General features: G+C 52.3%; 5 protein-coding genes across 5 annotated transcripts; 2 read left to right on the forward strand and 3 right to left on the reverse strand.

Annotated features, from left to right (window-relative positions):
* Positions 1-1,025: 1,025 nt before the first annotated feature.
* On the reverse strand, positions 1,026-13,296 carry ALV5 (alveolin domain containing intermediate filament IMC15). Its single transcript, XM_018781731.1, has 9 exons — positions 12,419-13,296; positions 11,377-12,028; positions 10,913-11,184; positions 10,358-10,558; positions 9,799-9,996; positions 9,484-9,564; positions 8,844-8,956; positions 8,440-8,699; positions 1,026-8,080 (listed from the first exon to the last, which is right to left on the reverse strand). Exons 1-9 carry the CDS (start codon positions 12,464-12,466, stop codon positions 7,827-7,829), a joined length of 2,079 nt encoding a protein of 692 aa, XP_018638227.1. The 5' UTR covers positions 12,467-13,296; the 3' UTR covers positions 1,026-7,826.
* On the forward strand, positions 1,136-7,276 carry TGME49_275680 (hypothetical protein). The gene has a single exon (XM_018781732.1). The coding sequence runs from the start codon at positions 2,838-2,840 to the stop codon at positions 4,824-4,826; it is 1,989 nt and encodes a 662-aa protein (XP_018638228.1). The 5' UTR covers positions 1,136-2,837; the 3' UTR covers positions 4,827-7,276.
* Positions 13,297-14,148: 852 nt separating the features above from the next.
* On the reverse strand, positions 14,149-17,052 carry TGME49_275660 (hypothetical protein). The gene has a single exon (XM_002371552.2). It carries the CDS (start codon positions 16,212-16,214, stop codon positions 14,889-14,891), a length of 1,326 nt encoding a protein of 441 aa, XP_002371593.1. The 5' UTR covers positions 16,215-17,052; the 3' UTR covers positions 14,149-14,888.
* Positions 17,053-18,625: 1,573 nt separating this feature from the next.
* TGME49_275650 (hypothetical protein) lies at positions 18,626-22,307 on the forward strand. Its single transcript, XM_002371551.2, has one exon. The coding sequence runs from the start codon at positions 19,193-19,195 to the stop codon at positions 21,824-21,826; it is 2,634 nt and encodes an 877-aa protein (XP_002371592.1). The 5' UTR covers positions 18,626-19,192; the 3' UTR covers positions 21,827-22,307.
* A 94-nt stretch (positions 22,308-22,401) lies between these two features.
* TGME49_275640 (hypothetical protein) lies at positions 22,402-27,120 on the reverse strand. Its single transcript, XM_018781730.1, has 4 exons — positions 25,211-27,120; positions 24,659-24,813; positions 24,114-24,177; positions 22,402-23,214 (listed from the first exon to the last, which is right to left on the reverse strand). The coding sequence occupies exons 1-4, from the start codon at positions 26,193-26,195 to the stop codon at positions 23,108-23,110; spliced, it is 1,311 nt and encodes a 436-aa protein (XP_018638226.1). The 5' UTR covers positions 26,196-27,120; the 3' UTR covers positions 22,402-23,107.
* Positions 27,121-27,177: the final 57 nt, after the last annotated feature.

Raw genomic sequence — 27,177 nt, forward strand, 5'->3', positions numbered from 1 at the left:
CTATTCGTAGTCAATACCCGAAAGACCACTTGTTCTACACGCCGGCTGTTGCTAACTAGTACACGACACACAGTCAAGAGGTGAGAGTAATCACTTTCGTCTGTCTGATGACTAACGTCAGTGCGTCATCCGGTCACCGGTTCTGCGTTGACTCGATGCAGCTGCTTCGTGCTTCCTCTCACAGTTTTAGCTCACCTACAGACCTATCGTCGCCGTGTGCACCCTACTGAATATGTGCTGTTACATAGTCGAATTTACAGAGGTTCTTCCCTGGTGTCAAAACATCGACCCTACTCATACATTCACGGCTTGTATCCGAAAAAAACAGAACCGATCCCTCGGTTCGGCTGCTTCGGTGCTCCTAGTGCAAGCCCGCCCCATAGTCTGAGCGAGGGTGCCGTGCTGCACGTTGCATTTTCGAGACGGCCAGGACGGCGAACGACAGAACTGCGTAGGAAAGCGGCCTTTGCGCTGCAGAAATGTGGACGTTACACTGGATGGGACTCTAGAGAGGAACTATATGTTTCCTGCGTATGTCTGTTATCACCTCTCTGTGACATGATTTAAATCTGTAAACAGCGGCATCACTTGGGGGGAGCGTGTGCCCATCCGAAAGATACCGGACCCCGTTGTCACCTCTGAGATCGAAACAGTCTGCCGTGGCCTCTGCAAACGGCACTTGGATGAAAGTTGGATTCCAATGCAACGTCCAGATGGCCTCCAGCAACGTCCTCTATAATAGGAGGGCTCTGTCTGCTGCTGGTACACTGGCATTCTAGTGTGCCCATGCAGGGGCAACGCTATCCAAGGGGGTTCTCCCGTTGTCTAAGCATTCATCGATGTCGTTTACGCTGTTTTCCCGGTGTGAAAGCATCTACTACAGGGACGAAAGAATGTCATGACACAAAAGGATAAGGACTTCGCAATCACAAAAAGCTCCGGAGCCACCGCAGCGCACTGCTCCTTTCTGCCAGCTGCCTCCCCTCCCCCCCCTGTCGTCTGGTTTCGAGCTGATGTCCCTAACTGGTGGCGTTCGCTGTGCGGCACGCGCGTGCGCAGGAACATGCGAAAAAAGAGGCTAGGAGAGAAGAGGCTCCGGGACTCAATGGGCATATACACAAACACAGAAGTAATCCGCCAGGCACACGAGTCCGAGTATCCGCTCTATTCTACCACGCTGCTTGAAGCTGCTGTGGTGTTCCAGAGTCGTACCTGCTGCGATTCTGTGTGTTCCTTTTTTTGAATCTTGTAGACATTATTTCCCCTTTCGAAGCAGTTCTTCCTGTCTTTCCGGCTCGGTTTCCTCTCCGCACTTTCCGCGCGACCCTTCGGTCGTCCGTCGCCTGCGTCCCCCTCTGTGCTGGGCTGTGTCGCGCGCAGCTTGCCTCTTTCGCCGCTCCTTACCCCTCTCTCTTCGTCCAGTTTCTGTTTGTCGCGTGTTACTCCGATTTCGTCCCAGTTTCTGTCCCGTATCGTCGCAGGGGGAACGTTTTGGGTCCTGAGCCACTCGAGTGCAGTGGCTGGCATCAACTCTCAGCGTACGCCGGCTTTGTTTCGTCGTGGTCGTTGCGTTGCATTTTCCTCACCACAGGCGACACCACATTCCTTACCCTCGCGAATCTTACGAAGTTTGACGGCGTAGGAACGCGGCCGTTGGCGTGCAAGGAAAGTCGTCCCTAGCCGTGTCCCAACGCAGAGCCAGTCACTTTCATGTTTTTGTCGGGAACGGAACACGGTGTCCTCGCTCAAGGCAAATTTTCAAAGACTCCCTAAAGGCGGGGGGGGTCTTTGCCGCGTGTGCTCGTCCCGCCGCCTACCCGCAAAAAAGCGGCGGCTTGCTCGAGGACACCCTTAGTCCAGTTTTTTTCCAGAAAGGCCGCAGGTCAGAGGATTGTTGAAAGGTGTTGCAAGCTTCTCCTTTCATTTGTGTGCCCTTCTGGCCATGAGTGCTTGCTAACGAGCGAAAAGCGGTTGCGCAAACGGTGAAGTCAGTAGAAAAGTCTCTCTCCGGGCAAAACAGTCTTTCGGTGGTTATGTCTCGACCAGATGTAACCTATGACGTCGCCAGTCAGCATGCATCCAGATAGTTGAGGCGCTGGATACCGGTAAAGTTGCACTATCATCCTTTTGTTACTCCTTGGGAAGCCCGTGTCCAGATCCAAAGTGGACTCCCGTAACCTCATTTCCTCAACGCTACATCGTTGACGAATCAGTAGCGGAAGTGACAACACCCCCGCCGTTGCTCTCAACGCTGTGTAGGAGCATTTTTAGGCGCACCGTTTTTTGTCGTGCCCGCCCGATGTTGCATCCCTGCGGGGAAGACCTCGTGTCGCTCTGTACTCTCTTGGCCTATTGAGAAACAGATACGTACTCATATGGGAAACGAGTTTCGCGCATCGTGGATTTGCCGTCGATCGACTCTACACGGGGAAATCGGTGTGGCCGCTGCTGTTGTGTTCGCACTCAACCACTCGTGGTTGAAGAGGTTGTATGGGCAGCTCCGCGCGAAGATCTTGGCGTTCGGACAGTGTAGGAGCTAAATTCGGCCCGCGTTTCAGAGACTACGCTACGGTTTTACCTCAGGTCGCCGTCTCCGTAGGAGATTGACGCCGGGAGCACACCACCTGCGATCTCGCATTCAGAGGCGTTTCCCGTTCGCCTGCCAAGTGATGCACACTGCGTCGTCGTAGGTAAAGATCGGCGAATCAGGCAGGCGCTGTGGCGCCGACGCTTACGGTTTTTTTGGACGGCGTTCCCTGGAAATGTTTCTCCCCCCGTGTGATGATCTTTAGCGTGGGCAAAGCGCACGGCGCCGTGGTCTGTAGGCCGCTGCCGAAATGACACACTTGGTCTCTGCGGCCTCTCCTCGATTCTGTCCGTTCCCTGTGTCTCCATCTGTACCTGTTGACGGCCCCGCGGCAGTTTCTCCTTCCGGACCACTGGGTGTTCTACCCGCTGCTAAAATCGGTCGAGGAAACTCCTCCGTCGGACCGCCTTCCTCCGTCGTTTGTGACTCCATGCGTTCCTCTGCCTCGCTTTCAAATCCTGGCGGCGCAGGCCTTTCTTCCTGCCGAGCGGACGTGCTTCCCCCCTGGCCAGGTCCAGCGGACTCGGGGGCCGCCAGACGTGAAACAGAGACCACTTCTGCGGGAGAGACGTTCCCTGAAGCCAAGCCTTCCGCTGCTAGGGATCTGCCCGCAATCCTGGAAAGGTCTTTTGACGTCGCGGGTGACCAGTTCGCGTCTTCGGGAGTCGGGGATCCAGCTGCGCACGCTACCTGCAGTGGGCGGGAAGACACGAGCCTGACTGTATCGGTGGTGTCGAGCGAGGAAGAGACGTCTGCATTCAAGGTAGAGGAGTCCCCTGAAGCTGGGCAGTTCGGAACTCAGCGCCACGAAAGTGCAGGCTTGAAGGGAACAGACGCGATGGGGGAGGAAAACGGGTTGCGACCTCGCGCCGCAGGGTGCGGCGAGTGTGTAGACGAGCGACGTCCGAGCCCCGGGAGTTTAGGAAAGGACAGGAGCTGCATAGCGGCAGTAGCGACGCCCGCTAATGGTCAAGGCGGCTGCGCGAAGAATGACCAGGAGGCAACGGGACGCGAAGGCATGTCTGATTATGTAGGTCAACAGAACGGCGGTTTTGAGGAGCCGAAAACCGGCAGAGACGGAGAGCAGAATGACTCGCGAAGGTGTGACACGGCCGAAGCAACCAGTCTGGGAGACTGCTGCAGTTTATGCGGGCAGCCGCGGACAGTGGAAGGCAGTCAAACGGCATTCCAGCACGATGGGTCAGACGCAAATGGGAGCGGCAAGCCTCATGTGGAGGGCCACGGGTCAGGGGCTGTAGATGGCGAAGAGGACGAGACGTGGGTCTGCGACATCTGTCTCCGATGTGCAGAGGAAGAGGCGAAGACCGAAGAGGGGCTTTGGGAAAAGGAACATGACAGAAGCAGAGTTCCGCAGGAACCGCAGTCCTGTGCCGGTACGGGACCCAAGGATGAGGGCGCGGCATCGAAAGCGTCGACGAGCAGGGCCTGTAGCGCTCTGTGTGAGCCCGCTGCGTCGCCTGCTAGCCATGAAGCAGGAAGTGGGACCATGGGAGAAGGCTCCGAAGCGGAACCTGCAGTCGCGTCTGCTGCGGGCGCGAGTGGAAAGCGCCGGGACACTGTGCCGGCGGGCAGCGGCAATGCTGCATGTGGAGTCCGGGGAGACAGGAGCGTGGTCGCGCTGCCTGTGGCCAGAACCAGTCCAGTACCCATTGCGAATCCTGCAAAGTGTGTCGATGAAGGGACAACTCGAAGCACAACTGTCCACATTGGTCCGAACCACCAAGTTCCCGCGCTCCCCGCGTTCTTCTTGGACAGCAGCTGCTGGCCGCGACCCCCCATGGACACTGTGCTTGACCCGAGCCTCACAGCACGGCTGGTGTATTCGCCGTCTGCGCTGGAGCGCATTAAGTTGAGGCGCGAGCAAGAGGGAAGACAGGACCGGGCGATCAGCTCCGACGCAGACATGACGGCCTTTGTCAAGGCTTGCTCACAGAACTGGAAGACGCGACCTGGGTGGCAACCCTTTAGCCCGGAGTTCGCCTACAAGATTCTCCACTATGCGGGTTATGATCCCGTGCGCGCTTTGCAGATCATGAACGACCCTCAGTTCAGCTTCAGAGAAGTCTGTGACCCGCCGCTGCGGAAATACGATAACAAGTGGAAACCGAAAGACCGAAGAGGCCTGATCGCTGCAACTCCCTATCCGCCGCCGATATCGGCGAGAGGGTCGTTAGCGCGCAGGCACCACCGGGAAGTTGCCGGGTACTCCCTACGCTGACTTTTTTTCGAGCCTTCGGCGTCCACGATTCGAGTGGGAGTGGGGCACGCAGCGGTTTCGTATGCGACACAGTGCGTTGGGTCATTGTCTCCAATTACGTGATCTCTGCCTAATCACCTCTACGTCCTGAATCTACCGGTACAGGGTGGAGAAGTAGAGTGTAGGCGGGTAGCGACAAGTCGAGAGTGCGTGGCTTTCCCGGTGCCTCCGTCATGTCTTGGTACATGTCGGCGTGTTTCTTTGGATGCGTTTTGGTTCCATCCCGCGCCTCAGGCGGTCATATACAGCTGGTGATCCACGAAACACGTAGTCTTTGCAGCTGGACCTTGTGAACAGGATCCTTCCTCAGGGGTAGTCAAGAGTTGTTTCGCAAAGTGGAGTCGAGCTTGCGCAACAGTTGGCTCGGCAAACCGGTGGATGACTGGTAGCGTAACGAGCAGGCAATGGTGTCACTGTGTATGAACAAGGGCGTCGAGCGGATAGTTGCTTTGTTACGGCGCGAAGAAGGACGGTCCCAGAGGCGTTTTTCAATTCGAAAGTTAATTTCTCACATGGTCCTTGGGTACCGTGGTTTTCCAGATTCTCCTCGGTATGCCGTTCAGCCGCAATATGGAGCCACGGATCGAAAAACTAACTCTGGTCACATAAGTCAAGGAGCTTCATGGGTTTGCTGTCGCGTCTTTTGAACCGGAATTATCAGGACGTACCCACGGTATCTGTTCGGCTGACACGTTTTTCTCTGGCGCGAGAGGAATTTTTTATTCCATTCATCCGCAGATATATATACATACATACGTATTCATTCATAGAAGGGATAAATGTGATGAATTCAGCTGAATGCTGCAGTTCCAAGGGTATGAGAGGAGCACGCAGCTCCGACTAAATTCACGTGATGGGGGCAGATTTTTGAGTTTTATATTTATCGTCAAAATTGCAGTCGTGTTCTGGAGCTTTTGGCGTACTTTGTTCCGGTCTCCTTGTGCGATGCATCCAGCAAGGAAATGGAAAGTTTCCAGGCAGAAAGGATATCTGGCTACCACTTTCGATTTCCTTTTGTATTATTTCTGACGGCCTTCTTGTGATACAGGAGAAAATTTATGGTTGGTTGCTAGGAAGAAGTCGAGTTTGGTGTAGCGATTCCATCTTCCTTTATTGGAGTTCATGAACAGTTGTGTGTTATGCAGAGTTTTGGGAACATCGTTATCGCCCTGTTGTCATCGCCTCTTTTTTCCGTTTTTCTCTGTCTCTTCTGCTCCCGTCTCTCCCTCTTTGTATTTCGTTTTTCATCTTCCAAAATAGTAGGGCAGAGGGATGTCAAAGACTGCGGAAACGTCTACCCCGTGTCTGGTGTCTGTCTTCTGAAAGAACTCGCGCGATGCAAAAAAGGATGTGCAATTGGATCTGTAGGAAGGCAGAGCTGTAGCGTCGTCGTAAAATGGTCTACTGGTGTGGGCAGAGGTGTTGCGAGACGCCTCTTGCCACTTTTGACCTCTTTTCGCTCATCCCGAAAGGTTGCCCTACATAGGAATCGACAAATAAGGTGTTTCATTTCGAATGACGGCGTTTACCTCCAGCACATCCCCGAGTCGGAAGGTTACGAGTTTCCCGACATGCGAGGTGAAATATGGATACACTTTTTCACATGGAAGAACTGTTCACACCAAGCACTGAAAGAGCAGGCTGATGAAGCAACACACGACATTAGCTGGGCTGTCAAGTAAACGGTCTGACAAGACGGGGGGGTGCAGTTTTGCCTGCCCTTGTCAGTGGCGACGCAATTTTTGCTTCGTTTAGATTAACACTTACGGGAGACATAGCTGTGATGATGTTTCCGAGCACGGGAGAGTGCAAACCAAATGATGCGGTCCCTGAGCTGTTGGGAGGAACCTTGGACCGACTCCCGATGTGTTAGGTCTCAAAACTCGGCGCGGAACGTGGTGCAATTGAGACAGGGCCGGTAGTGAAAACTGAGAGGACAAACTGGCCGGGGGAATTCTCGATAATTTATCAACTGGGGTCCGTCAGGTGGGCCGCTTGTCTGTGGGTGCGCACTGGAGGGACAACTGGTTTTTTTGGAGTCCAGCCCCCATCTGAAGAATTCACCGACCCGTGTGGAACCAGTCAGCCTAAGCTCTCGCGGCCACGACGGAAGCCCGATGAACAATCATTGATGGTTTCTATCCGTAAGCATCGGATATCGCGACATACGAAGAGTCCCGACGCGTTTTGCACTGTTGAACGTTATCTGATCCGTCGCTTTAAACAGAACCGATAGAGACGTAATTTTTGGCAACATTATGCCGTGGTACTTTGAACGCCTACAGTGTGTGTGATCGATCCCCTTGGTCGATGCAAGTCACAATGTACGTCTGTCTGGCTAGCATGGTCTGTGCCTTTGACTCAAAACCAGCATATTTTGCTTGCGTTGTGCAACTAGAAACAAGATACTGAGATTGCAAACACAGGCAAGTCTAGTGAATTTCCACAGTTACAGCTTCTGTACAAGGTCGTGGATCGCGTTCTCACTCAGAACACTGATGACAACACTGTTCGGCGTTTGACGTGGTTTGGCGCTTTTCGCAACTAAAAAACTCACGACCTGCTTGATGCCTTCGACAAACTCTGTGGGCCCCGAATGCATCTTTGCATCGTCAGGAACGAGCGATCTGAATTTCTTATATGCCCTCAGCACCAAAACTGTCCAGCTATGTTGAGATCCATATGCAGTCGAGTGAACAGCTGTACTAACGTCAAGAAACAAAAAAAAACATGGTTTCAGTCAGGTGGACGCTCTCTTTTATGAGGCCCAGAAGCGGTAAGTTCTTGACACCTTCCTTTTCCCGTCAGCATTGGCACGGCTACGACTGGCGGCCTCCATATTTCTAAAACATTTCGCAGTCAAAACAAGGGCCAAAAACGTAGGACACGGAACATGCTCATTAGGGAGGTGTTCATGGCCACCGCCGTTTCCTAGACAATCCGTCTCCTCAAGGAGGAGCTTCAGTTCGGATAAGACAACGTGTTGGTCTGCTGCACATGTTGTGTCCACGGTGACTGGCAACACTGTGCATCAACAGAACTGGGCATAGGGCCACAGGACTGTCGAGGCATACCCGCAAAAAATTTCCGCTGGCGAGGAGGGCGAATGTGTACCGGAGAAAGCGGTGCACGTAATTCAGCTTCCCTCTCTCTCTCCCAAAAGCGGTGATCAGGAGACGCAGGACGGCTCGGCGTCGTTTGCCGAGCAAGTTGTTCTGCAGTGCAAGAATTCCGCACGAGAGCATCATGCTTGTGAATGGAAATGTATGTTAGGCGAAAGTATCCACAGAAGAAGGAAGACAGCGAATTCAACGCCATCACTGGGTGACAGCACTCTTGTGCATTAGAGATGCTCCAGCTCAGTGCGCGAAAGCGCAACTGGTAAACTGGTTTGAAAAGAAACAGTAGAACTCTGTATACAAGAGGCCTCATATTCTCGAATGTAAAGCACTACAGCGACAGACCGGGTTTGTTTTCTGTAGAGTTTCAGGAAGACGAAAACGGGATACGACCCTTCCTACACTATGGAAGATTGTACGCTGTGTTTTTGCTAGCAGGACACTCCATGGCTTACCCTGTTGCTCGGCTGTTAGCCGTTCTTTATCTAGGTGAGTGACACCACGAAGAACTGCTTGGCCCGGAATCAGCTCAGGAATGGGCGGTCTTGGTGTGAATTTGTCGTGCACGACCACATATGGCTTCTCGACAGGGACGTCAACGACTTGAGTATGGTCTCCAGGGAGCAAGACAGGTGTTACAGAGTGAGAAACTGGGACAGGGTACTGATGATCTCGGTAAGTCGTGACGAAGAAAGGTTGGTCGACAACTGTAACCCTGTTTGTCGCGGCGCAGGACAACAAAGTAAGGAACGGTGTTTCCTTGGAGCAAATGAACACAAAAACGACGGATATAAAAGTCTTTCTACGTTTCGGAGCAGTGCGTTCGGCAATTGTGGAAACGAGATCTGTAAAAACGTACTTTGGGACTTCATATGGAACTTCGATGTCGAGGTATTGCGGTATGTGGTTAATGACAGTGTCGCGGAGGATTTTGGGTTCGTATCGCATCCTGTACCGAGGTACTTCCTTGTACTGCAGTGAGGAATCACACACAAACAGAACAGACCTTTTTAAATCATTTCGCTTTTGACAACCGCCCTTGTGCATTGTACTTGCTCAATCGTTCAAATGCCCAAAAATCTGCTCCCTTTATCGTTTAAACGCTCGAACCCTGAGACGCCGGAATCGTCCTAAGAGCGTAGCACGTGATCACACGTATGTCCGACTGTAGCGTTATTTCATCACGCTACATGTAAAGGCTGGCAAAAGCATGTGTAGTGCTCAGTTGCGAGGGGCATGCTGCTCAATCACGGTGACTGGAGGAAGAAAAGCCGTCCCACAAAAGAGCCTTGTTTACTACGTTCTTCCACATTGTCAACCCCCGCGCTGCCACGTCGTGGTATAAAATGACTATGTAACCTAGAGCGGGCATGCGCATGCTCATCGATGTATATGCAAGCACAGACTTGGTTTGGGACGCAATTTGCCTCAATGTTCATCGGTGATGGGTCCACGATGAATTGTTTCATGGGAGTGTGTATTATCTCCCCCCACCTTACCTGGATATCCGGTACAGAAACTTTGCTTTTTGTTTTGTGAACACTGTATTTGGGAACAATGCGCGTGAATTCCTTTGGAACCTGAAACACGAAATGGCACTTCTCGATGTCAAATAGCATCCTTCGAGTTAGCAGAAAACGCAAGAAAACAGGCAAGCCATCGACGTGCCTTCACAGAGCGTCCCTTTCCCGAGACAGGGGGACAGTGTCCATGTACTGATACTACTCTTTCAGAAATCTGCCTAAGAACGGCAACTGTTATTAATTAGATTTCAGAAACAGATCGACTAAAAGAAGCGAATGCACCATACTTACATCAACGACTTTGACCTTGGCAACCGGCTTCAGGACCTCGTGAATTTCGTGTACCTCCTCGTACCGATCGACGATTTTAATTATTGGAACATCGACATACTTGGGAATAATCTTCGTCTCGAAACGTGGAACGTACGTAATATTCTCCCTGATCTCCTCCTTGGGCACGTGTTTGATAACTTCGACAATCTCAGGAACCTGAAATTTCACAGGATGCGCTGTGGCACGTAGCAGCCTCTCATAATATATTCACTGGGCTGTCGCATTGTGTTGGATGCATTGTGATTACGCTAGGAAACATGTCAACAGCCGGAATTTTATTTGCAAGCAGAGAAACTATGGCTGTGGAACCCGTCTCACTCTAACAAATTCATCAGCAAAAAAACTACATCCGCACTTTACTCAGCGTGGTCGAAGAGCGTCATTCCTTGCGAAATGAAACCGGTTTTTCAGACGTCAGACCTTGGTTCATACTTCGGACTTCATGGCAGGCATTCGATGGGGGACCCACTATCAACGGACCCTCCACCTGTTACCAGAACCAACAGAGTCTTCTCACCTCAACGATGACATCCGAATATATTACTTCTGGAACCTCGACAAACTTCTCGACCTCTTGAACGACAGGTTTGTCGACAAAACGAATCCGCTCTTCGATCTTTTGTTTATGGACAATCGTATCGACTACTTTGACTACAGGAATCTCGATGCGATTTTCGACGACGCTCACTGGGCGTAACCGCGGGACCATGTGTTCGACCTATAGCCAGAAATCATGAAAACAGTCATAGACTCATGTGAGGTCCCTGGGCACTCAATCCCTGATCCCGTATCTACGTGGCGCCGCCCCGCGTAATACCTCCCTTATTCCATCAAAGAGTGCTTGGAAGAACGACATCTTCTACAAGGAGCATTCCACTAGAGAAAGCACTTCGTTGAAAATAAGTCGCTGTGGATTTCCCCCGAACACGAGCAGCCACATGCTGTCAGGTGCTTTTCTAATCCGCTCTGTGCTTTCTGGATTTGGCTTGCTAGGTCGGAGCAGCGATGTAGGCACGACTTCGGCGCAGTACAGGGAACATGTGCGTTGCTTCCAACCCGCAAATTCACTTACCCTATCGTAGCCTTCCGGGACCATCTTCTGTTCAACAACTGCCTGAGTGGTCTTCGCTCTGGAGTAATTTGGCTGAGAACTCGCTGCAGCCGGTGCCTGTGCAATTTTAACCTGAGCAGATGCGTTCGCCTGCCCTCCCACCGTGACCGGAGAAGTCTGGCACCATGTACTTTGTCCATTTCCTGGGGCTGAGTTCGTCGAACCGCAGGAACTTTGAGAGAATGCCGGGATATGAGACGGAGATGAGACCGTGGGTGCCGGGGCGCTGGGACCTAAAGGGAAATCGAACGACAGGCGGGGCATATGCAAAAAGAGGGTGGCGAATCGCTTGAGCTAACCGGTTTTGAATGTTGACCTCACGAGCGCCGAAGGCCGCATGGGGCATTTTAGATAGTAGCTGTTGCCCTCAGCATTCACCATTTGTTTCCGTTTTTTTTTCGTTTGCATTCAACTGCTAAACTTACCTAGAATAGAGTCGACTCCGCCGGTGACCCGCACGTGAGAAGCTTGCTGACTCTGAGTGGCATATATCCCGATTCCGTGTGTAGTTTCTGTCGACGAAACCGCGGAACTCGCTGGCGCCAGTGCACTTTGCCAGGGGGACACTGAACGCGAGCTTTGACCGAGGGGCCTGATGTAAGCCTGGGTTCCTGCAGAGGATGCTGAAAAAGTCTGGATCTGCGGAGTGCCATATATGGACCTACGTGATGTACAACGGTCGTCAGTAGAAGAGCACGGAGTTGTGCACATTCGGGTCGTCGTTTCAGCACAGGAAAAACGTGGAGATGGCGTCCGGAACCGTAAAGACTGAGAGGGTTCTTCAAAGAAACACATTTTGGGTTCCCTAGGCGTCGGACGCCACCGTCGTGGGCTTGTTTGCCAAAGGCAGCAAGCTGCTGCGGATTCTGCGACGCTTGCACAACTCCCCGACATGTCCATGCAGCGACCGGTGGGTGCTTGCTGACGATTGTTGGTCCCGGTTGGCGCCGGCTCAATCAGAATCGTACCCGAACATCGAGGAGTTTGTGGTCGTGGAACCCCAGACGGCAGACGCTCGTGCTCGCATTGACGGAAGCGTTCAGAGAAGGCTTGACGACGAACATTGGCACTCGCGTCCTGTTTTGAGCAGCCAACAGAGGGAAATATGCAAAACCGGTGTCTCTTGCAGTTCTGCAGCAGATGTGCCCTTAGAACGCATGCAATCCAGCACAGAACCCTGCATTCACCATGGAATTGACCACCAGGGGTTTTTCTGGGCCAACAGGTGTCAAATGATGTACTTTCCGTCCATTTCATCGAACTGCCACCAGGAAGTCACAGGTCGACAGTGTAGATATCCAGCTCTTGTCAAGAAGATTCCTGTGTTTGAAGTTAAATACAATCGACAAATCCTAGTGATCCCTCCATTTCATGAAGTCGCGCGAAAAGACTTCCTAACATCACAGAACCGTACAGGAGTCTGTGGAACATGACGGCAGAAAACGAGGTCCGACTGAAGCGGCTTACCGGAACCGCCTCTCTTCCCTGAGGCACTGGTGGCAAGCAGATCCGCATTTTAGAAAAATTCTCTCCTATGCTGCTGTGACGCCGGTGTGTGCAAAGCGTGTCCTTTCGCCTCACGCTGATTGCCCCGTGCGTTGGATTTCAGGATTCCCGGAAATCGGCACTGTGGCTTGATGTTACCGATATGGATCCATCTGGTCGGTAAGTGGGACAAAATGTATGTCTTGGCTTGAGAGCCTACAAGGAAAGGAGGTAAATTTCTCTGCACATTGTTAGGCTATTCGGGGACACAAATCGCGCCTGGCGAAACAATACGACCGTAGTCACGCTACACGCGAAGACGCCTCAAATTCCTGTGCACAGACTCAGTTTCTGTCTTACAGCGGTGCATCAACCGCAAACAGCTTTGGTTGGGGACAGGACCTTTCTTCTTATCTTGATGAGGAAGTCTGTTTGGATTCCGGAGGAAAAGCTGGGAAAGTGTCATGGTTTTTCAAGCGAGTCCCTGGGATTACCTCAAGCGGATTTGCCTGGCGGTGTGTGAATAGGAGAGCACAGAACATCTCTCGTCCTGCCGACAAACGGAAAGCGTGCAGCGTCGCACGTTACTGGCAGACGAATTCACGCATTTAGTTGATTCCCAACACCGATGAAATTTCCTGGTGAAGAAGGAAATCCGCACAGCTAGCATTTAGGCTCGCTGCAGTCGGACACTGTGGCTTCCTTGGCACCCGCTGTCTGGCTATCGTGCGGGGCGTTGAGGGCCGCTTTTCGCCAGCGGGACAGAGAACAGAAACAGTAAATGTGAGCCGGAACTTTTCTTTTTGTGCACTGGAAACGGAAAAAGAGAGAGGCGCACGCTTCACCACTGGAAACAGAGGAGTAGAGGATTTGTTTAAGCGTGCGTACCGTGTCGCTGGTTCGGTGGGTCAAGACAAGAACTGGCGGCGACTTCTTTTCGAGTGACCTCGGAGACCCGCGTCGCAGTGTGGCGAGACACGCACCTGATCTCCAGTAAGATGTCTGGTTTGAGAAATAACAGCCATGTCACCTTGCCCACAAAACGCAAATCAACCACTTTTCTCAGGTCGAGCTACTCTTCTTGACAGAGACCTATCATTGAAGTTTCCAGGAAAACTTGACGGCGCCCAAGACTGTCACGATGCGATGATCCTCGTGGGAAAGATATGTTGTAGTATGTCGTATACAACCGCTAGGCAAAGAAAATTATAACATGCTTTTAGGCAAACAATGTGCAGATACCAGTAAGCCTAAATGTACTTTTCGTGTCGCTAAATCACAAGACATAAGAGACTGGGGTACCCGATCGTGGTAAACGGACGTTCCGGTCTGTGGTGGTGCGATTTCCTGTGCTGCCACTGACAACTCCAGTGTACAAAGAACGGATTCGTCCAGCTTTTTTAAAGCAGTGCCCCCTTCAGTGTGAAGTACCATTCAAGTTAGAACTACTGAAATTGCTGCCCTCTGCGGTCACTTCGTGTCCGCAACTGTGTGCCAGCATTCAGAGGGATTCTTATTCGCGGAGCAACACCCCACTTCTGTGGTCAGTGCTGTTATTGGCGGGGCCAACATTTCGCTGTACGAATTGCCGCCCTCTCCAGTGTTTGCACTGTCGTCCATAATCGTCGGCGCTTTCTAACCGTTCTTGGAAAGGTAACACGTCAGCTGGACCCAAGGCCTTGGTTGTTTCGTTGACGCTGTTTAAGGGAGCCAGCAGTACGCGGAGTGGATCTGCATCCCATCCGAGAGTCTTCGCCTTAGTGATCCTCACATTCGCAGTTCAAATCAGCAGTAGAATCGAGTCTGAAAGCGGCATTTACAAACGTTACCAAGCTGCAACAGCTACAGTGCTAAAAGAGCGGAAACTAACGTGACACTAGCAGAAAATGCCAGTCCTAAGTGCCCGAACACAAACCTGAGAATCCTCTGTCGCGTTTTGCTGCCGAGGAGCCTCTTAAAGAATCATCTCCCACAGTATCCCGCGAATGAGGATGCGTAAGTACCACGCGCACCTTCGGGTTCCCATGAGAGACACGACGTGAAATAGACGAACTACCCAGAGCAAAACATCGGCACGCCAAGCCATGATTTCCACATTCAATTCCACCGCATGTACTGAAGGAGGTTTCAGTTCAAACAGCGCAGCAATCGTTGTACAGAAGGGACTGCCACTACCGTGCCCTCGATACGACGGGAACTCCAGCTAACGGCAACACGAAACTGGCCCCTCAGAAAAAAAGCAAGACACAGGCACAGTTTCCTCTGAGAAGATTCGTACTTCCTGGACAACATGCATGCTAGTAACCATCCGGAGCGCAAGGGCCACCAACAACGCCAGCAACAGCCACCCACCGTCGCAGCCCCCAGTGATCAGTAGACGCTTTCGGGCAGCTGACGGACAGCTGCCTACCGCAGCCTTGTGACAGTAAGCGGAGAACTTCTCTGTCATATATCAGTCACCTCTTTTTAGCTGGAAAAGAGATATGCACGTGGGCAACTCGTTGACAGATTCAAAAATATGGTTGTAGCGGTGGTCAGCAAGGCTTGCTTTGACAGCATCACCATTCGTCCTGCAAACTTCTTTCCAACCGAAGTCCTCGACCCATGTCGCCATATTAGCTGGCAAGAAGGTCCACTTCTCGGGTGCATGTGTTATCAGGTGACGCATTCGCTTCAGGGGACCGTGCCGCCATTGCTCGCCTCCCCATCGTGCTCCTGCTTCCTGTCGTTCGTCTTTGAACTTCTTTCCCTCTGCGATGCGTGTCTCCTCTGTGTAGTCATTCTTCGAGTCATCCGCATCGATCAGATAATCCATGAGAAGATGCACCTCGGCCCCCTTTGGGCCACTGTTTTCGTCTCCAGAAAGGGTAAAGTATTTACGAATATCGTCCAACATATGACGCAGTTTGTCTGTTGAAACGTAAGGAGAAACTCCCTCGACAATGAATGCTGTGTTGACGTCATGTCGAATTCCAGGGCATCTCAGTTTCTCCTCAAAACGATCGCTCTCTAAGTCGCACGGAATGAAGCGGAGCGTTCGATAACCGTTGAGGAGGTCATCCGCCTTGAGAGACCTTAGAAGTTGTCTACACTTGTGCCGCTGTACATTGTGCAAATCCATTTCAAAAACACAGACGCCTTTGTGCTTTATGATTTCAGCGAATCGATATGCACGTGTATCGAACCCGGCTCCAACTAAAATAACCTGTTGCACGTCTTTCTTTAGAACAGCCCACCGGAAAAAAGATTCGAAGTGCGCGGTCCGTACTGTGACGTACCCCCAGAGTTGGAGAAAGGCGCGGCTCAATTCCGAGACAAACGAAAGCTTGTGACATAGCCTCGAACACCAGTACACAAGTTCTGCATGCCAACTAGGGAAGACTGACATGAACCTCATAATGCATCTTATTAAGAATACTGGACAGAAGCCTGTTAAAAAACGTCTCTCTGAGGAGTCATGTGCGAGGGGGAACTCGTCAGGAAGGTAAGGACATGTAGCTGTTTCCTTCTTTTCCTCGGGGTCTCGGGACTTGTTTCCCTTCTGACCTTGCTCTTCCTTACTAGCCGCCGCAACCGGATATATAAATGTTGACAAAAAACGCATTCGAGCCACATGAGCAGCATTCCATGTTTTGTCTTCAAAGAATGAGGCTAAGAAAACGAATGCATCTTCAACAACACGCACGATACCAAGTACGATACTCATGCCTACGAGAATCAAGGCCCCTGGCAGGCGGCGGGCAATGTGTAGCAGCGAGCTTGCAGAACTTCCCTTCATTTTGACATGATATAAAGCCGCCTCCGACGACTGTTCTGTGACAAGAAAGTACACGAGTCTAGTTGAAAAAAAATACCTTGACGTAAACTGCCAAAAAAAGAGTCCGTCTCGGGCGGGGTCGTTCCCCGTCTTTGTGAAGGTACAACTAATGGTAGCTCTATTAGCCAGTATGAGCGTTCCCCGTGTGCCACGGACAAAAAAGTCGTATCATACTTGGATGATCACGTTGTCACGGACATCAAGGTGGGAGGTGGTGGTACTGTTCGTCCTCGCCGACATGATCCCCCGTTCATGCGGGAAATGCGCAGCTGATCCGTTTCTGCTAACTCGTACGCCAGAAAACGCATGTTGGCTCGTTGCACAACAGCTAGCTAGAGCATAGCTCTGTGACGATTAAGACGTCTCGAAAAATCCACAGCAAACCACTCGATAATAAACCTGGGTGCTGTCGTGGCGGGCAGTGTAGTGACTTACGTTCGCTCGCTAGAGTAGTCGGGCATGGCAGCAGAAAACATGCCCCCAATTATACTTTGTATCACCTTCGACGAACATACAACATTCTTGGCTGTGAAATTTAGCGATCTGCTGGCGACCTCCGCAGCACAACGCAGCGAATGTCGCCGCTGCTACGTGACGTTTTACTTTAGTTACGATGCACACGCTTTGCGGCAGCGATACAGAGGGACGTCTGAGGCACCACATATCTAGGCGGGCAGGACTGAAAAGCCACGTTTTTCATAATGCGGAGATGTGCGAAATCTCTTCACTTTTTGTGTCTTTACGGGAGGCCTGCATCAAAGCTCTTGAGTCTGTTTCACTACACTAGGCAGAGGTTACCCTACTTTCCATCTCCACTCTGATAGCAGTGCGTGAGGCGAAAGCTGCCTCCGTACGGAGGAATGGCGAGCCAGAGCAAGCTAAACAACTTGCCAACCGAACAGTGCAGCACTTGCTGTTTCATTTCACAAACACGAATGACAAAGCAACCTGCAACCACAAATAGAAATGCCACTCCTACGCGGTACACCCAGAAGACCTGAACAGAAATCGGCGCCAAATCTGTGACTTGTGGCGTGCCGCTGCGAAGTCCAACTCGCGTTGCACCCACGGGGAACACAGCCGCAAGTCGTTCCATTCTTCGAAGGCTCAGAGAAACATAGCCTACTGCGTCATCCACAAAAAAGCTGGTGTTCTGAGGCAGCTTACATCACTGTAGATGTAAGGCACATGTAATGAAAACGTCTTGTCCGCGACGCTACGACACACCCGACAGGTATGCGGATTGCTGCTCGACATGTGCAGACCTCATCGCCAGCAAACCGGTTGTGCACCGGCAACTGACTTCCATTGGCAGCAGTGATCAGTGTGGTGTGACACTACCGCGGTTTACTTCCCTGTTCATATGGCAGAAGATCCTCAGCACTCGCACTCTGTCGCAAGAGCACATCACGTAGCAGGAAGATTTGAAGTAGCTCTCGCACGACACTGCTGGTGAGAGTGCCAGGCGTCTCACGGCGTTAATGTAGGCCCGACTATCGGTGGCGAAGCTCAGATAGGGGCGCACTCCTATCAGATGACAAGACAGCGGAGGTTGTGTCCCCTCAGGAGATATTGTTCGACGAAAAGAAGATGGAGATGACAAAGAAGATACTTCATGCAAAGGGAATTTTCATTGAGCTAGCCAAGCAGTCAGGTGCTGAGCTATAAACTGTAGTTATCATACAGGTGTGTAACTGCTTTTGATCCATCATGAGCAAAACAAGACAAACATCACTCGCGTAGAGGCCCACGTCTAGATCTTTTGGATTTAGTAATACCTGTAGAAACTCGATCCTCCGTGCCCCACACACGTGCCTAGCGATATTCGTAGCGCATTTGCTGTGGGGACTACGGTGGTTTCCTTTCCCTGTCTGCAGCCCTTGTCTGTCTCTCTTTAGAGGAAGTTGTCCACGTCTCGTGCGGAGTGCGAAAAACTGGTGGAACGACAGTTGAGAGAAGCGTCTGCAGACGAATACACGATTCATAGCTTCGTGAGGCATCACTTCACATTACAAGGGCCACTGTGAGGGCCGCGGTCTCTCCGTTCATTCACGGTGACCATCAAACACGTGTGCAGAAGAAGAGGTTTTGGTTACTCCATGGCTAAGCGAGGCTCTCGTTAAGCGATTCTGGGACACTCTTCCACTTTTACCTCGCGCCAACAGATGAGACGGTTGCTGAAACGATGAAGAGTGGACGAGGGGGGGGGGATGGGGGGCACGCGCCCTCCTCCCACAATCACGAGCAATCACAGCGTGACATTCTTCTGGTGTGACGGCGGGCAAACGCGGCACGAAGTGTCCCACCGCGCGGCCACGACGGACGTGGTCCGAACCTCCATCGCGATTTGACTTGTCAGTTTTCGCGTATGTGGGTCCCCTAGTTCTGTGTTGGTTTTCGGGTTCGTGCAGTTCACTGCGGGAGCCGAGATATTCAAGATTTCTCTGCTGCTTGTCAGTTGAGAGCGTTGCGATTGGATTCCCGTTCCTCCCCTTGGCTTCGGCTCAGTTCGTCCTTTAACATCACGGCAATTTGTAGCAACTTCCCGAAGCTCAGGCGGGGCTTCTCGCTTTGCATAAAGGGTACTTCGTTTCGTTCCTTTGTGACAGCTTTGTGCAGGCGAAACCACTGCAGTGTTGAAAACAAGTTTCGCGTTTCAATATCGGGTGCCATCGTTTCGAAGCGGTGGGCATCCCCCACACCGTTCTTTTGCGACAGCACAGCGTTCGAGTCGTGCTTTAGGCCCAGCCGTTCAAAAACGCACGGCTCGTTTTTGGCTGTTCCCTTACTCAGACTTTTAGAGCACGCGTAAATACTGTATACATAAAGTGTGCGTGTCATTTGTCTCGTTTATGCCCCCTCGGGTTCTGTAAAGTGGCCTGCCCGTCCGTCTTTGCGCACACCTCCAGGTCCATTGTGGAGGTCGTCCCGTTAACGCCATGAATCCCGCACGTGATTCTACCTGTGAACCGACTAGTGTAAAGATGGTGTCAGAGGCACCAGGCGTTCCTTCCTCGCCGTCCACAGAAGTGCGCACTGCTGCGTTGAAGGCGTGGCGAGCGTGGCGAAAGGACAACAAAGGTCCCCTAGAAGAGGTCCTGCAGAACCCTGCTGGGTACAGTCTTTACAAAGCTATGAAGTCATCCGCAGGAGGGCCGGTCCCAAATACGTTTCAGCAATGGCTGCAGCAAAATGAGCATGCGAAGCGGTGGCTTGCATGGCGCCAGGGATGTCCGGGGCAGTTGCGGGAGGTTTTGGCAGACCCAGAGGGCTGGCGGCTCTTCTCCACGATGAAGCGCGAGAAGGGTCAGCCGGTTCCCGACACGTATGAGGAATGGCGAGACTTGCCGGAGCACAAAATCGTTGTGAGCAGACGGACGTGGTCAGCTTGGCGTCGCGCCCATCCGGGGCCTTTGGCTGCGACGCTGGCGGATCCTGAGGGCTGGGCCCTCTACCGTCAAATCAAAGTATCGGACGGAAAAGATGTTCCAGAAAGGTACGAGGATTGGGTGTCTCACCCGACTGTGCGCAAGCAGGCGGCCATGGAGGCCTGGACGCAATGGAGGCACGAGCATCCCGGCCAGCTGGCGAAAGTTCTCGCGGATCCTCAGGGTTGGACGCTGTACAAAGCCATGGTTGAGTGTGGAGACAAGCGGATTGAGGCTACCTACGAAGAGTGGATGGCGAAGCGCGACGCGTCCCCGACGTCCTGGGCAGTGTGGCGTAAGTCGCATCGCGGCCCCCTCAACGAGGTTCTGAAGGACCCAGCAGGGTGGGCGGCTTTCACAGCGTACAACACGAAGAAGGGTGTCTCTCTGCCCGCAACCTACGAAGAGTGGGTGCAGCTGCCCGAGCAGCAGAAAGGTGCAGCCTCTTTCAAGTGGTCCTCCTGGCGGAAGACCCACAAGGGACCCCTCGCGGAGGTTCTCGCGGACCCCGAAGGCTGGGCGCTCTACGTCAACATGCTCGAAAAGGGTTCTCACGCCCGCATCCACTCGTCCTACGCCGAGTGGCTCGAGGCGTACCGGGCCGCAAAGAGTCCGGGGAGCAGTGCGGCGCAGTGGCGGCAGTGGCGCAAGGCCCACGAAGGACCGCTCGAGCAAGTCCTCGCTGACCCTGAAGGGTGGAAGCTGTACGCTGCGCACATGCAGCGAGGTGGGCGCCGGGCTTTCCCAGGCGACTTCGATACCTGGCTTCGCATCCACCAAGCAGAAGCCAAGTGGATTGAGTGGCGGCGAGTCCACAGCGGGCCGCTGAACAAAGAACTTGCTGACCCGGAGGGTTGGGAACTCTTTCGCCTGCGCAGCGCCGCTCGAGGCAACACCACCGTTCCGGCGACGTACGCTGAGTGGATGAAACTGCCCGAACAACAGGTCTTCGTCGCTGTGGACGCCTGGGCCGCCTGGCGCCAAACCCACCCGGGACCGCTGAAGGACGTGCTTCAAGCTGATGGCGCGACTGGCTGGGTTCTGTACCGCGCCATGCTTCGCGCTGCGGACTTGGACCTCCCGGACGACTTGGCTACGTGGCTCCAAGACTCCGGGAAACACATCAAACTCGCCTGGCAGGCCTGGCGCGACAAGCACAAGGGCCCGCTGCGCCGCGTGCTGGCAGACCCCCTTGGCTGGGTCCTGTTCAAGAACATGGTGGAGAGTTCCGGGGCGTCGATCGAACAGACCTTCGAGGAATGGGCACAGAGCAAGGCTCCATCCGGGAACGAGTGGATCAACTGGCGGCGGGCGCACAAGGGCCCGCTGCACGAAGTGTTGCAGGACCCCGAGGGTTGGAAGCTGTATCGGGAAAACCTGGTTAGGAAGAACGTGGTTGATGTGCCGCAGAGTTTTGAGGACTTTCTGCAGCAGCCCGACCAACAGAAAGCTGCCGCGACGTCTAAGTGGTCGTCTTGGCGCCGGGTCCACCGCGGCCCGCTTGTCACCGTTCTGGCAGACAAAGAAGGCTGGCAGCTGTATGTGAACATGATGGAGAAACTAGGGCATAAAATTTGCTCTTCATTTGAGGAGTGGTCTTCATCTGCGCAGATGCACAAAGGCCGGGCGGCGCGCGAATGGCGGGCCTGGCGACGGGTGCACAAGGGGCCTCTCACCACCGTGCTCGCCGACCCGGACGGATGGGACCTGTACAAAGCGTGGACTGCAGGCGCCTCCAACCGTATGACACACAACTCGTATGAGGAGTGGTGTATACAGAAGGAAAAAGGCCGCGAATGGCGCGACTGGCGCACGAAGCATCCGGGGCAACTGAGGACCGTGCTGGCTGACCCTGAGGGCTGGGAGCTATTCAGAAAGTACAACGAGGCGCGAAACCGCTCCGTGCCCGCGAGATTTGCTGAGTGGCTCGAGCAGCAGCAACAGCAAAACCCGGTTGAGAAGGAGGAGTGGCTGGCATGGCGTCAAAATCACGCTGGAAAGCTGTCAGATGTCCTCGCCGACCCCGAGGGATGGAAACTCTACCGTAAAATGAAGGAGACGGCTCGAGAGCCGGTTGCGGCCTCGTACGTGGAGTGGCTTCAGGCGTCGCGGAACGTAGCTGTGAACGGCGTCGCTCAGGCGTAAGCGTTTGGTGTTCTTTCGTTGCGCAGAAGTACGCGCTAATTCAGTTGTGAGTCTTGATGTGGAGACACGGGGTAGTTTTTCTGTTTTGTTGCGGGTGCATGTGGAATTCCGCGTTGTCCGTGTAGTAACGGTGAGTGGTATTTAGTTGGGATTGCAACAAAATTGGGCCTCACGAACAAATATAGTGTGTCGTTCTTTTTTGGTCGTGCTACGGTGTGAGTTTTCCGTTCTCTTCGCTCACATGCCTCTACAATCAGGTAGCTTTTTGCCAGGGATCTATGTGAGCGGTCCTTCCTGTGCAATTCTTTGGTCTAAACATTCACGGTGAATTGTATAAACCTCTATGTTGTACGGCGAAAACATCGCGCGTATCCCCCTGTTTTAGGTAATAGTCACTTGTTTCCCACCGGGTGCGACATCCAGGTTACAGATAAATGGGAAATGGTTGGTGGGCGTATGGCCCAGTTAAATGTTTGCGAACAATTTCGGCACTTCGCCGACGTCCAAACGCGCGTCTTTAACGAGCGTGGCTGGCTGAAGAGCCGCCTCGAAGAACGGTGATCCTGCGTGAAGTGGAGCGGCAAAGTACTACGCCGATTGCAGCTACCTTTGAAGTCGCGGGTCAGTAAAAGAAGTCAGTGCACGGATAATTCTGTCCTTGTAGATACATTAGAATCATACTGAACGTCATATATATATATATATATATATACATGTAGTGCGGTTGGTGCTTGCACCAAGCAGAGGATGCGAGGATCACCGACGGCAGCTAGACCATGTATTTTAATTATCACGTTATAAGTAGATATTGTCTCTGTACAAATGATCCATGATCCAGAACTGTATAATCAAGTCGAATAAACAGAGACATTATAGTACCAAGGGGGGGCATCCCTGTAGGCCGCACCCCCCAGTGGCGTCTTCGGTTTTGATTCGGAGGATGTAAACCCCAACGTCCGATCTGCCCCGTGGACGGCCATTCTGCCCTACCGGCGGGTATTTCTGCCATACCCTGTCGCAGTTTTGTGACCCATCATCCCGATCTAGAGGCAATTCTGTCATTCGCGGAAATCATAGTACTTCGAAGAAGGTGAACTCTACGGTGCCTAAAAAAACACTGACTTCATCACCCGTGGTTTCCGAGGGGACTACACGAAAGGGGTAGCAGCTTTAAATGGATCCGCAGAAAAATAATTAAAAATAGCAACATCCACAGTCACACGAACACCTGCTCATTTGCATACTAAGTCAAATGCATGTTCCCCGTCTCAAAAGAGAGACTCAAACAGGGAAGTAGCGCGATCGCTCGCGACCGTAACAGCCCCTGCGGTTGGTTCCAGGCGATATGTCGTCAAAACCTGGTATCCCTATCGCCGTATCTCTTGAGCCTGCAAAATAAAACAAAACCGACGACTTCGGCACCTTCAGTCGAATCATACACCACAGCAAATAATTGTGGCTAAGCCTACTCTTGTTTCACGTTACATGCCCGACAAACCGCTGTCAGCACCGATTACAGCTACTGTAGACACCTATGATCACTCGAGAAGATTGAGATCTTATCTCTGTACAAATAAACACCTCACCTACATATAAATATTAACTCTGACGTAAGACGACACACAACAAAAAACATAACGATGTACTTATAATGAAAGCGTTATTTTCTGGACGACTTGACAACCCCAGGGATGACCAGGTTACAAGTGCTAACACCCACACGGAAATAAGTCGGTGAGTGAATGCGAACTCGAGGTGACCACATGCATTGTCACTCGGCTGCCGCTATTCAAGCGTTGAGATAGAGTTTGCAGAGGAAGTACGAGTATACAGGCCAGAACACGTTTCGGAATAATGTGTACTGCTGACTAGAATATGCGAAGTGACTGGTTTAGATGTTGAGGAAGGTTTCCGGTTCCAAGGTCCATTGTGGTTTTCATTACAGTCATCTTAAGTGTATTAAGTATGATGGTATGTAAGGGTGTCCGGGGAATACTTGAAGAACGGAATGTGGTTGTCTCTATCTCAAAACTGGAGTCATACTCAGTATCCTACGAACTATAATGCGTCTGTATACTCGGTTTGACTTGCCCGCTCCTGTATCGTATATCTTTTGTGCAGAGAAAAATGCGCTATGTGGTAAAAACAACCCATGTAGCTACTAGGTTTTTGTCCGGTTAGCAGGACGGGACCCCGGTGTAACAAGAGGCATTTGACGTCATCGGTTGGCCGTCACCACAAGTGTGCGTCGCGTACACGTCCATCGTAACAATGGACAATCCCTCACCTTGACGTGTCCCTTCAAACGCCATATCCTCCTCTTTCCAGAACTTCCAGCCTCTTCCCCGAGCCTACGGACACGCAAGCACACAATATCGACAAAGGCACAAACACCAACACTGTCGCATGTGTCCGAGTTTAAACGCCCACGAACGGAAGTACCAAGAAAGCGTCACGTCAATCGTTCCAGTTTCCTCCATGAAACTGCGCACCGAAACGGCATATGTTTGAACCCTTCAACCCAGTTGTATTCGTGAAACAAATGAGTGGTTATGTGGCCAAACGCTACAAGTGTCTTACCGCGAAAAGAACATCTAGAAGAAATAAAGCACACATCTCCTGTGCGTCAATTTCAACCGACCATATCCACTGGTCCATATCGACCCTTGAAGAGAAACGTAACAGACGATCTTAGAGGGGCTGGTGTTGAAGTATGTCCTCAGAGGAGCAAGTAAGCAGTCATACACACACCCGTTTGTAAGTAACCGACCACAAGTACAGAAAAATACGCTGTATTGACCAAAAAATCGACATCACCGCTTTTCCACGTACCAAGCTGAGAACGATGGGGATGCTGGCGATCAGGAGAGCCATCGCGGCGAAGTCTGCTAGAATGGCCCACAGCTTGACATAGTGTCTCGTTTCACCGCTCACCGATGGTGGCAGGTAATACGGCTCATCACGTGTCGCTTGCGAATCGGTATTCTCTGGAACATGACAGCACACGCGACGACCGAAGAATGCCAGGATAGATTCCGAGCAAGGCGACGACCCAAATATTATGACGGCAGTCAGCAGGCGTCCCAGCGAAGCCGGAAAAAATCCGGCCACGAACCAGGTATTTACGAACGTTTCCACCAAATTGGTGCCGTTTCCCACTTGCGTTCTAGAGATCAACAAGTCGGTCAACGTGTCCCCAGCATGTTGCGTGTTGGTCTCCTCACGTTAAAAGTCGGCACCGGAGTGCTCAACTTCACTTGACTAGACTCACTACTATAGCAAATGCATATCCGTGGTCAGTTTTCGTCCCAGTGTGCTCCTCTCTGGCGACAAGTACCCATGGGAAAGCCCCACAATGGCATAACACCTCTCTTTGGCGTTTACCCGTGCGTGTAGAGCCGTGCTGTGTCTCGACACGTGCGCCGGGACCTTCTGACGGAGTGGCATTTGCTTCAGAAGTCGACAGCGCCTCTGGCAGTTGCTTGCCCGTCCACGACTCGTCCTTCAGTCTCTTCTGATCCGACAGCCCCCCGTGAAGATGAATCTGTGAAGACAAAGGCCCTGAGTCTACGCCTGAAGAAACACGCACCAAGAATTCGCTCGCTCCTTTCTCGTTTCTCGACGAATCCGCAACTGTACCACTGTTTAGGGCCACTTGCGTGTCAGGTTCTTTGTGTGTAGCCGGGGTTGTGGACATCTCACGTTTTTGTTCAGCAGAAGCGAAGGGAAGAGGCGAATCTGTTGGTCTCGGGGGAACTTGCAAAGCTCCCTTTTCCGAAGCAGTCGACATCGAGACTCCTGAAACTGCAACTGTCTTGTTGACAGAGACATGCGGGCCTGACGGGCTCCTGATATACTCCTGTATCGGATCTGGAGTCACAAAAACATCCGTGGCATAGGGACCAGCTGGATGAAGGCCTTTGACTGAGGGAACGTCTGCTGTGTAGGCACTGGCAGCCGAACTCAAGACTGGCGTGTCGGCTGAGAGACTTTCTGCATCAGAACGCGAAAAGGAGCGTCCACCATCGTCAACAACAGCGTCCCCCGCCTGGGCATCCTCGTCAAAAGGCCTGTCATCCAGTGAGCCTGATGTGAGATTAGCCGTCGCGTCGGGGCTAGATGGCCATCCCATGGAAGAGTTAGTACCACGACGGCTCCCGTTGAAGTCACCTCCGGCGCCCCCCTCCTGGGATTCAGGCGACATCCGCTCCTCCTGAACGGATGCAGACGAGGGCATGTGAGTTCGAAAAGCATCTGACAGTACGCAGTGCGCTAGCAGAGCAAAGGCGGCGACGAGCACACAGGTGTGCGTTCTGTTCTCGCCACCCCGGTGGCACTGTTGAAACACGCTGCTCTGGGCGGCCTCCATCTTCGATATAAAAAAGAGACACGCAAGGATTTTTCCTCACGTCGTCTCTTGTTGACTTTTCCAAGACACAGACGCACCCTTTTGGAGGCAAACACACATCTAAACGCCAAACCACATAGCGAAGCAGACGATGCACGTTCCTCAGGCTCACTAACCCAGCGCACTTCCAACCTTGTTCCACTTCCCCATACCCGCATCAGTTAATTTCGGAGTCAGATGGAGGCAGAAACACCCCCGAAAACGAAGCCTTTGGCGGGCGTACAAAACTATTTAATATATGTGCACGTTCGGTTACTTGAACCGGTTACTGTGCAGAGCCACACACATTACTCAGGAATGCCGGCGAGCCTGCCGCAGGCAGGTGAAGACGAAGAAGCCGGAGCTAACATTGTGTCTCTAAGCACCAAAAGACATCATCCAGCTTTACTTGTTTGTTGAAGCAAAGTAATATTCAATTTCTAAGAAGGGACTGCGGCCGTCTCTCTCGATTGTGCATCGATGTGCGCAGCAAATCGAAGTTAGGCGAGTGTTGTCGCCGCCTCCGAAACTCGATTCGCACACCAGACAGCCATCCTTTCAACCGTCAGGAACACCAAAAAGAGAACACTGACACCAGATCAGCACAGGTTCACAAAAAGCGCATTTCTCTTCTGTTGGATTACCCTTGCGTTTGTTCGCGTACTCGCCCTCGGCACAAACGGTTTGCGCACCCTTACCTAGAAGGGTAAGGGTTTCATAAAATGACGGACGCATGCCGGGAAACGCTGGCTTTCTTGACATGCCCGTTTCAACCCAAGCGCAGCTGATCAACTTGTCGATGCAAAAATTTCCTTCCGTCGATGAGGTTCACGCCGTTTGCGTTCAACCCAGGCCCGGGAGTAGAAGAGCTAGCAGCGCATGCTCTACGCAGTGTTTTTTCGACTGCTGTTAGCAGAGCAACGCAACGGTAAGAATGCTGAAGAGCGCAGCCTGCTGAGTCTCT

Source organism: Toxoplasma gondii, chromosome III, assembly GCF_000006565.2.
Source record: "Toxoplasma gondii ME49 chromosome III, whole genome shotgun sequence".
Lineage (NCBI taxonomy): Eukaryota > Apicomplexa > Conoidasida > Eucoccidiorida > Sarcocystidae > Toxoplasma > Toxoplasma gondii.

Excerpts from the sequence above, each read along its gene's own strand:
- ALV5 (XM_018781731.1), bottom strand. The coding sequence starts at position 12,466 with ATGCGGATCTGCTTGCCACCAGTGCCTCAGGGAAGAGAGGCGGTTCCG. Across the intron at positions 12,029-12,418 it reads AGGGAAGAGAGGCGGTTCCG|GACGCGAGTGCCAATGTTCG; the intron begins GTAAGCCGCTTC and ends TGCTCAAAACAG. Across the intron at positions 9,997-10,357 it reads ATTCGGATGTCATCGTTGAG|GTTCCTGAGATTGTCGAAGT; the intron begins GTGAGAAGACTC and ends GTGAAATTTCAG.
- TGME49_275640 (XM_018781730.1), bottom strand. The coding sequence starts at position 26,195 with ATGGAGGCCGCCCAGAGCAGCGTGTTTCAACAGTGCCACCGGGGTGGC. Across the intron at positions 24,178-24,658 it reads TCCCCATCGTTCTCAGCTTG|GCTCGGGGAAGAGGCTGGAA; the intron begins GTACGTGGAAAA and ends GCGTGTCCGTAG. Across the intron at positions 23,215-24,113 it reads GTTTGAAGGGACACGTCAAG|GCTCAAGAGATACGGCGATA; the intron begins GTGAGGGATTGT and ends TTTATTTTGCAG.
- TGME49_275650 (XM_002371551.2), top strand. The coding sequence starts at position 19,193 with ATGAATCCCGCACGTGATTCTACCTGTGAACCGACTAGTGTAAAGATG.
- TGME49_275680 (XM_018781732.1), top strand. The coding sequence starts at position 2,838 with ATGACACACTTGGTCTCTGCGGCCTCTCCTCGATTCTGTCCGTTCCCT.
- TGME49_275660 (XM_002371552.2), bottom strand. The coding sequence starts at position 16,214 with ATGAAGGGAAGTTCTGCAAGCTCGCTGCTACACATTGCCCGCCGCCTG.